The sequence below is a fragment of the Thyridium curvatum genome (genome assembly GCF_004353045.1).
Source record: "Thyridium curvatum strain D216 chromosome Unknown NODE_16_length_530760_cov_82.129700, whole genome shotgun sequence".
In the NCBI taxonomy this organism is placed as follows: Eukaryota; Fungi; Ascomycota; class Sordariomycetes; order Thyridiales; family Thyridiaceae; genus Thyridium; species Thyridium curvatum.
Window position 1 is genome coordinate 446453 of NW_022156771.1, and position 9817 is coordinate 456269.

At 55.3% G+C, this 9817-nt stretch overlaps 3 protein-coding genes across 3 annotated transcripts; 2 read left to right on the forward strand and 1 right to left on the reverse strand.

Moving 5' to 3' along the window:
* Nucleotides 1–2056: 2056 nt before the first annotated feature.
* E0L32_003675 (uncharacterized protein) lies at nt 2057–3537 on the forward strand (the record flags this gene model as incomplete). The annotated part of the gene is made up of 3 exons (XM_031138001.1): nt 2057–2102; nt 2175–3079; nt 3154–3537. The coding sequence occupies 3 exons, from the start codon at nt 2057–2059 to the stop codon at nt 3535–3537; spliced, it is 1335 nt and encodes a 444-aa protein (XP_030998445.1).
* A 1089-nt stretch (nt 3538–4626) lies between these two features.
* On the forward strand, nt 4627–5579 carry E0L32_003676 (uncharacterized protein; the record flags this gene model as incomplete). The annotated part of the gene is made up of 3 exons (XM_031138002.1): nt 4627–4653; nt 4698–4900; nt 5162–5579. The coding sequence occupies 3 exons, from the start codon at nt 4627–4629 to the stop codon at nt 5577–5579; spliced, it is 648 nt and encodes a 215-aa protein (XP_030998446.1).
* Nucleotides 5580–7058: 1479 nt separating this feature from the next.
* Nucleotides 7059–9817, reverse strand: E0L32_003677 (uncharacterized protein; the record flags this gene model as incomplete). Its single annotated transcript, XM_031138003.1, has 2 exons — nt 7059–8508; nt 8565–9817. 2 exons carry the CDS (start codon nt 9815–9817, stop codon nt 7059–7061), a joined length of 2703 nt encoding a protein of 900 aa, XP_030998447.1.

The following is a 9817-nucleotide window of genomic DNA, read 5'->3' on the forward strand; positions in this document are numbered from 1 at the left end:
GCCATTTGCATCCCCATTCCTTGCTTCTACTTGTAATATCACACGAAAAAAAAAAGATGAGGGCATTGTGATGTAGCGCTGGCACTGCATTGATGTCTGGGCAGCCTTGGCGAGCTTTGAGGATGCTTCATCGTTCACCGCCCAGGGCTGGCCCCATCTCCCCCCCAGACAGACCACGAAACTTGCGTAAGGTAACTCGGTATTGATCGCCGGCAGGACACATGTCGTACATTTCATTCGAGCCACATGGGGGGGTTAGAACGGGAATTGGGGAAAGACAGCCAAGACAGCAGCAGCAAAAAACGCTACCCATATCGATCTCGTACCGGGCGTGGTGATCGGCACTGACGGAGGTTCCCTGGGGTAAAAGAACAGTACCTACCTGAACTACTACGGCTCTGGAGCTGCTCCGGCGCTGTCTCCTCCTTTAAGCTTCTCCAGATTAGCGCCCAGCTAACCTCTGAGATAGCGCGTCCAACTACCGGAGTTGGGGGAGGAGGTCCCCAGAAAAAACAGACGCCAAAGTTCGAGATCTCAGATTCCACGTACCCAATTCGGCAGTCTGTACAATAGTTTGATGACAACATGGGCGCCCATTCCATGTCCCGTGTTGCAATGGCCACTTTATCATCGGCCGTTGGGGTTCGTCATCACATCGAAGAGATAGATCACCGCCCGTCTGACCAACAGCAAACGTTCGGGGCTGCTATTTTCAGGGAAGTCCTTACTAAGTATAAGTCGCACACATGAAACGGGGCATTACAACCCAATTCCAAGCTGGTGGTTGCCCGCGCCGCATGCAGGGGAGGAGCCAAAAAACGACATACCCTTGGGAATCTACAAGTACAAGTGGACTAACTAACCAGGGCCGTATTCCGTAAGTGCCGGGGAAGAGGAGAGATCAATCCAATTGATTGCTTGCAGAAAGGCACCCATGGCGCGGCACCAGGACACACACGGATGCACCGCCTGTCGTATGCCAAGCGCCCTGGGATCGTCGATAACACAACAACGGCCGGTTGGCAAGGAGGGGGGGGGCTGTGCAGAGATGGTTGTTCTTTGTCTTTTTCTTCTCTTTCTTTCTGAAACCGCTTGTTCTGATGTCGACGAAATCTCGTTAGTCGCGCTTGTCATCTTGCCCGTTTGGGACGACGCCGTCGATCGCCCCCACGACGACCGTCGAGACGAGCCAGAACGGGTCTCTGGATGGAGGAATCAATTGCTCCGAGGCGGCCTCTTTCTCTCTCTCTCTCTCTCTCTCTCTCTCTCTTGGCGCCATTCTGCCACCACACGCCGTGTACTCCGTACCATGTCAGACTTGTCACTGAACACGACACATGGGGGAATGGTGCTTGTCCTCACCCCCCCAAACCCGAGTTTAATCTCACTAGAGGGGGCCGCACGACGTAATCCTGCGCTGCCCACTGCAGAACATGCAGGGCGATTATACTTCTGTGCCAAGCCGAACCATGTCTTGGATGAGACCGCCTCGGGCCTCTTAGATCGCACTTATTTGGCATCCTGACAACGGACGGGCTGGCAGGGCTGTACAGGAGGGATCGAGGTACACACATCCCATCGCATCGGGGACTGACACCCCCCGGACCCCAATTGCTATGTTCTCTTATCGAGGGTACGCAATTACATGCCAGCCGGAAGGGTGAGCGTTTGAGTGAGCCTTGCACAACGAAAGTATTAAATCTGACGTCTCCCACACACACCCCCCCTTCTCAGATCCCGTAGAATGGCCAGATCTGACCTACGAGGTAGTAGGCCTTTGCCTTTGTTGACACACTCCGTTCAAAAGTGCTGCATGATCCCCAGTCCGGCCAGCCACTTACCAGGAATAGTCTCTCAGCCTCTTTTCTTCCCCAAACATTGTCCGAAGGGCTCCCAACCAGGCATTTAGTGCGTTGGCCCTTTTGTTGTCTTGTTGATCTTGTGATAGATTCAACAATTCATTATATTGTTGGAGCACCACTTCCCCCCGGGTTCCCCTTCTTACCACGAATTGCTCAACCCAGGAAGGGAGTTCCGAGAGAGTCACAGAAGAAACATGGGTCTCGTTGCCAGGAAAACGGCTCTTGCCGCCGCCCTGCTAGGTAAGAACCCATTGCTCACTTGCGGCCTTTGTAGGAGAGGAACCCGGGCAAGCTGACAAAAGGAACCGCCAGCAACCGCCACGGGCGTCACGGCAGACACCACCAAGCACTGCGCCGGCGACGCGCAGGACGTCTGCTACACCGTCGGCGTGCCGGGCTCGACCTCGTCCAGCGGCTCGGGCAACATCTACTTCCAGATCAGCGCGCCCGCGAGCTACGAGTGGGTCGCGCTGGGCACGGGCTCGCGCATGGCCGGCTCCAACATGTTCGTCATGTACCAGGACGGCCGGGGCAACGTGACCGTGTCGCCGCGCGCCGGCGCCAACCACGTCATGCCCCGCGTGGACGCGAGCGCGACGGGCGCCAAGCTGACGCTGCTCGCCGGCAGCGGCGTGGTGGCGGGCGGCGGCAGTGGCGGCAGCGGCAGCAGCATGATGGTCGCCAACGTCGCGTGCGCCAACTGCCAGGCCTGGTCCGGCGGCGGGTCCATGTCGCCGTCGAGCACGAGCTCCGGCTGGATCGGGGCCTGGAAGAAGGGCGGCTCGCTCGCCAGCGCCGACGCGGGCGCCGCCATCTCGGTCCACGACGACACGACGGTCTTCAAGCTCGACCTGACCAAGGCTGTCATCGGCGCGGACGCCAACCCGTTCGTCGCCGGCGGGAGCACCTCGGGCGGCGGTGGATCAGGCTCTGGGACCGGCACCGGCTCCGGTTCTGGCACTGGCACTGGATCGCCTGATTCGGGCAACTCCGGGGGTGGCGGTGTCACCGTCGTCGGAAGCAAGCCTAGCCAGGCCGTGCTGACCGCGCACGGCGTCATCATGGCCCTTGTCATGGTCGTTCTCTACCCGCTCGGCTCGCTGCTCATGCCGCTGATGGGCAACTGGGCCGTCCATGCCGCCTGGCAGTTCATCTCCTTTCTCCTCATGTGGGCCGGCTTCGGTCTCGGTGTGGTCTGTGCCAAGCAGAGAAGCATGGTAAGTGTCTTGTTTTCCAGACCCCACGATTTGACAGTTGGATGTTGCAAGTACTGACGGACCGCAAAAAACAGCTCTTCGACCAGAACCACACGATCCTCGGCACGGTGGTTGTCTGCCTGATGGCCATCCAGCCGTTCATGGGTTTCTGGCACCACCGCCACTACGTCAAGCACCAGGCCCGGGGCCTGGTCAGCCACTTCCACATCTGGTGGGGACGCAGTCTCTTGATCATCGGGGTCGTCAACGGTGGTCTGGGTCTGCAGCTGGCGTCGGCTTCGAACAACCTCATCATCGCCTACTCGGTAGTTGCAGGAGTCATCTTCCTCATCTACGCCGGAGGCAAGTCGTTCGCCTCGATCCGCAAGAGGAAGGCCCCCGCCCAGAACAAGGAGCTGAGGAATTCATCCTCGCGGGACAGCGCAGCAACCCATACCCCGAGGCGGCCCTACCCGTAATGTTGTGAAAAAGGTATTCTGAACAATGGAGCTCAACGGTCTTTTGGTATGTTCGGCAGTGGCGCCGATAGAGTGGACGATCAAAGGAGAGCTGATAATGAACATAGAGGAAACAGGAAAATAGGATATGTCTCTCGCTGTATAGAGAGGATGATCCGATCACGGACTTCATGTCCTGATCAGCACAACTGAAAGATAGAATGCGGCGTTTTGGGGGAGAGGTGTGATTTCTCGCATGATGTATATTCCCAATTGATATAGGAAAGTCCACCATCAATAGGTCTTTGTTTTGAGAAGAGATACCCTTGAGTGGAAGAACAGTAAAAGGAGTGAATCCACGGGCTTATTACATTAGATGACAGCCCTCGTGATAATGAGCTCCGAGCCAAGCCGGTCAAAACTTGCTTCTCACATTAAAGAACAGCAGTAACAGGGGAAAAGGAACTCGAGATAGATTGCGCCATCAATGGAAACCCCTTCGCTTTCATTGCGATGTTCTTCCATCATAAGTGACGTGTCAGGCCTCCTAGGCAATTGGTACTTACAAAGCTGGAGTGCTTAACCTTCGTCTTTCCCACCACAAGTAGGGCATCTGATGCCCTTCACACTTCCCCTACCACCACAAGTCTCGCATTGTCCCATTTTTTCGCAAAAGAGACAAGAGTTGCAGGTTGGAAGATCTCAGTGCGTAGTGAAAGCACAGATCCGGGGTTGGTTCTGGGTGTGCAGCTGAGCAGAGGAGGAGAGGCACTTGGCGGTCTTGGTTAGAGCGGCCAGTTGCGATAAAGTGATAAAACGTGCACGTGATTTGGGCTGGAGGCTCCAGACACGAAAAACGCACGGGGCAGGTCGCGGCTAACAAGTCAAAGCTCTGGTCTGGTGGGTGTGGTGGTGTCTGCTGGTGCGTGCGATGATGCACTGACCGATCTAGCCGACCCGGCTCGAAAAACCTCTCAAGCCAGAATCATTCAAACCCTTCCCCCCAAAAAAGAACCATCTCCTCCACTCCAACCCCCCCGACGACCGACGACCAAATCTCCTCCCCCCCTTGGTGATTCCCAATTGAGACACCATCACATCTCGTCAAAAATGCTCTTCTCCGTATCTCGAGCTGCGGTACGTTTTGTCCCTGTCGATTGAGCCGGAGTGTTTTTTCTCAGTGCTGTCGCCCCAGACTCACCCGAGCCGCCGCTTTTGCGGACGGGTGGAGCGAGGGCCGAACGGCCAACTCTCGAAATATCCTGACTGACAATTCTTCGCGACATGCAGAGCACTCGCAAGGCCGTCTCGGCCGTCGCCCGCCTGGCGCGCCCTTCTACCGTTCAGATGAGAGGCTTCATTGCCCCGACCGTCTCCCGCAGAGGTACGCATGATCGCTTATTTCCCTTTTCAGTTGCTCGGAGATTTGTAGTACGATGGATCCGCGGTCGGCCGGAGGAAGGAAGATGGACTCGAAGCATCGATCAATCGGCGCAACAACAACCTGCACGACGAATACGACCAAGAGGATATCATCATGGAGGGAAGCAAGACTTGTGTCGGCTACATCTTCAATTGATACGGGGCTATCGCAATCGATGAATCCGATCTGACGCCAAAACCCGGTCAACATCATCACCACCAGCACCCGCCTACGACTTCCAACACCTCGCCATCACTTCTCGGCTTTATTCACATTGATCATCTCCGAGCAACTGCCATGTCTTCAAGCTAGGAGTACTCCACGTGCAGTTCAAACCGCTAACATCATCTCTCTCCCCACCCCCACAGCCGACTTCGTCCAGGAGCTCTACCTCAAGGAGCTCAAGGCCTACAAGACCCCCGCCGTCAAGGAGTCCGACGCCCAGGGCCACGTCTCCACCTTCAGCCTGCCCAAGACCCCCAAGTCCCCCGAGGAGGCCGACCTCGCCAGCAGCCTCAAGGAGTACGAGAGCATGGCCGTCGAGGTCGAGGGCCAGGAGGCCGGTGCCGCCGGCGCCCAGTCCGCCGCCGTCGTCGAGGACTGGCTCGTCGAGGAGGAGGAGGAGGAGGCCCACCACTAGATACCTTCTCTCCTTCCCTTCCCTTCCTATCTTATCAAACGAAAACGAACCGGGCGAAGCGAGAGTTGGGGATTCAAGAGACAATGCAACTCTTTGAAGGGTTGTGCATAGGTGTTGCGTGATGTCGAAAAGCAGTTTTTCCCCTAGCTGGTTGACAGGGGATGACGGAATCGAGCGCAAGGGGAGTGCGGGTGTGTGTGTGTGTATGTGCATTGTGTGAAAAGTCTTCACAACGCGGTGAGCAGGGGGGTCTTTTAGTCGATCAGGCTCGGGTTTTTTTTCCTCTTTTGCCGATCCTCCGTATTGTTGTCTGGGACCTTTTGTGGCTCAATACGGACTGGAGACGCAAGAGGGCACGACGCTGAGACCTGTCCGTGTACATTTGTTAATCAAAACCAGCCCTGATACGGTCACGAATTTGATACATACTCCTTACATGTTTTTTGCCCACGTGAACCAGCTGGATAAAGGCCAGACAAACATGCCAGACCTCCATTGACGAATGATGTGCATCGCCATACCAATCCCGATATCGAATGGCTGTACTGTGAACAAACACTTCCATACTGCAGCACAGTGGTATGGCTGTCTCATGCTATTAATGGATTAGAAACCAGCAACTTGTCGATTGTCAATACACTTGCAGAGAGAGATCCCAAGCAAAAGATCGACTTTCTCTTGAGCAGACTCAAGGCCAGCTATATACCAAGTTATATTGCACCACGCACAAGCATGTCAAGCTGCTCAGAACCGATTGCTTCTGAACATCACACAGTCCACATAGATGGGCATGAAAAGTGAACCACAGGAGTTTGCAAGAGTTGTTTTGTTTATTTTCTTCCCTTTTGCACGCTCACTCACTCACTCAACAAGGAAGCCAGAGGGATAAGATACACGTGTGCTAGCACAAGAAGAAGCCACGAGATGCACCTCAGACGACTCTTCCTCTTCCTCTTCCCCTTGCCCGCACAAAACAACCCTATGTCCGCCATCAAGACCGCCAGCTAGGGACTCGCAAGAAGACAGTGGCCAGAGCCGCAGGTCGATCCTAGCCCCATTCCCCATACCTCAATTAACGGGATGTGGTCCATGAGAAAGCACTACTCATAGCAAAAAAGAACCATGGAAATTCTTGTGTGTGTGTGCGACTCGCAGGCAGGTGCTGATGCATTTGCAAAAAGAATAGTAGTAATGACAAAAAAAAAAAACACTCGCGGCGAATGTAGCTGCTGCTGTGCACGACTCTTTGTCTCTGTTGTGGTTGTTGATCACCAGAACGCCGTCCTCGCCCAACCCAGCCATTCCAATTACCAAATGCAGTTATGTGAGCCGCCCGTATGCTACTTATGCCGTTACTGTCGTGCGCGTGAACCCTCCATGTACCATGAAGGCAAGAAGCAAGGCAGATGTGTCACTGCCTGCAGTATACCCACTGTCCAGGGTATTGCGGGTGTCGACGTGAAATGGGCCAAAGCCCTTTCACATGTCAATTGAGCCACCGAACATGTGCTCGTCATTAGTCGTGGTTCGCTCGATGCCGCTCATGCGGTTTGCCTTGCGAGGATCCACATCTTCGAGATCATCCCAGTCGTCGTCTTCCTTGGTTCGCACGTCATTCATCTCCTCGTCCTCATACCGGTAGCGATCCTTCATGTGATCGTCTAGGGCGCTCTCGTCGACAAAGGTGAAGCCTTGGAAGTTGGCTTGCACTGACGGGGAGAGAGGAGTTGAGGTGGCAAAGCCGCGAGCCAGGGCAGCAGCCCGTTCGTTGAGTGATCCATTTGTGTTGAGGGCATTGGTGAATTCCGGGTCGAAATACGAGACATCCGTCTCGGACTTCAACTTTGGTTTGAACGGAGGGGTGATCAGCTTGTTGGAAAGCGCGTTCCAATCAATGTCCTTGAAGAAGGGGTGCTGCTTCAGTTCTTCGGCATCGCTGATGGCGCCCAATCGGTGCTTGGGGTTCCTGTTAAGAAGCCCCTTGACAAAGTTGCGACCGTCAACCGAGAGGGTGTCCTTGGGGAACCTAACCTTGCCAAAAGCAATGTTCTTGTACATCTGCTGTGTGTCCTCCGCATAGAAGGGACTCCATCCACAGCACATCTCGAACACTAGGACTCCAAGAGACCAGAAGTCAACCATTTTTGTGTAGCCGGCCTCGTCCAGGAGAACCTCTGGAGCGAGGTACTCGGTGGTGCCACAAAATGTGTTGGTGGTATCGTTCTTGGTCAGGTTGGCCTTGGATAAGCCAAAATCGCAGAGCGCGATGTGCCCATTGGCGTCAAGGAGGATATTCTCGGGTTTCAGGTCGCGATAGACGATGTCGTTGTTATGAAGGTGCTGAATGGCGAGGATCAGCTCGGCGATGTAGAACTTGGCTCTGTTTTCGTCAAACCGGCCCTCCTTCTGCAAGTGCCAAAACAGTTCGCCACCAGACATGTAGTCCGTTACCAAATAAAGATCTGACGGCGTTTGGAACGAGAACTTCAGGCCGACGATAAAAGGCGAGTCCGAGGTGGCCGTCCGCACCAGAATGTTACGCTCACCAACAGTGTGCGCCACCTCCTTCTTTTGGACAATGACCTTCTTGGATAGCACCTTCATAGCGTAGATCCGCTTCGTGTCCTTCTTTCGAACCTGATAGACCTGGCCGAACGTGCCCTTGCCGATGAGTCTCAGGATCTGAAAGTCATCCGGGCCATAGTGCTTCCGGTCGGTCCTCTGATAGAAAGACTCAACGTATATTTCGCCTGTCGGAGCGTTCTCCGCCATGGTGTCGGCGTGTCCCGTCAAGGGGTACCAACCTCGGACAGGTCCTTCGCTCTCCGACAGTTTGGCATGGAAATCAACGTGGCCAAGGAAATCTTCTCCATTGGCTCCATGGTCGTAGATGGATATGTCGACATGATAGTCCGAATCAACGACATCACTACGACCAAAGTCAGTAAGCTGGTCCAACACACAGGGGACGAGCCCGTCACTTACAAGACCGCCTCGGCGTCCCACTTTGGGTTTGTGAAGGAACGACGAGAGCTTCGAGACCGGAAGGTGTTGTAGTCTGTGATGCTCGTGTTGCTGCTCTGCCGGCTTCGCATGGGGATGGCCATAGGCCGACCAGTGTCACTTCCCTGGCGTTGGATGGGGACGCCTCCCATAGCCACATTCGCGATCGCGCTCTCCTCCACATCCTCCGACGAGCGAGGTCCACCAGAAATAAGTTCAGACCTTTGGAATACAGCAACAATGTATGGATCGCGTGCCTTCCGAAGTCCCCTGGCTTCACCAATCTTAATAGTGAGTTTTCCCCGGGGCGCAGGGGCGGTCATCCCAGCCGGTGTCGGTGTCTGGGTAGCGGTGCGATCCCCGGAACCGCGTCCGTTGCTACTGTCCTCGTTCGAGTCGCCTCGGGTTGGTTGGGCGGTCGAAAGCGACCGTGGAGTGGACTGGCCGCTCTTTATCCCCGCCATGTCTGTTAGCTTCTTCAGTTGTTCAATGGAAGTAGACTCAGTAGGTATATCTTGTTCCTTCACCGGGAGGAATTGTGAACTTGTTGGAGAGCTTGGGGTAGTATGTGCATTGCGAGTTGTGGGGTTAGAGATGTGGTTTGCAAGCACAGTAGACTGAGTGATCGCACTCGTTAGAGGAGCAAGAAGTGAAGATCTGCGGCCCCGTGGGCCGGTCAGATCCGGATTGCTCCTCCTGTGCAGGCTCAGTGCAAGTGCAGGGTGCATAGTTCCCAATGTCTCGCCCTCGCCACTCGAGCCACTTGTCTTGGCCTCTCGTAGCGAAGGGCACTGCGACGCCGGGGGTGTTGGATATGGATGGAGCCGGCTGGTTCCGGGCGGTTGCTTCTCAGGCGCCGGTTCCAACCTCTCGTGCGGGAGAAGAGGAGGACCGTCGTCGAGGGAAACACCGCGGGAGGCCGGCTCAACGGGTGTGACTGGAACTTGTGACGGAGATGCACTCTGGGGTGACTCGTCCCTCCGAGGTGTGCTGTCGGAAGGCGGAGCCTCTGCTTGTGCGCTTGACATAAAGGTGCCTGACAAGATACGCCTAAAAGACGGTGCACGAACCTGATTGAAGTAGCTCATGATGCCCGGTAGCCGCTTGTCGTGAAGATCCGGTTGCGGCGTGGCCACGCCAGAGCGAGGAGTCTCAAACCCGATCTGGTCGTTGCCATCTTCTTCGGTGGCGGCAGACCTGCTGCTGCGCTCGTTAATACTCTCGATATTCGACAT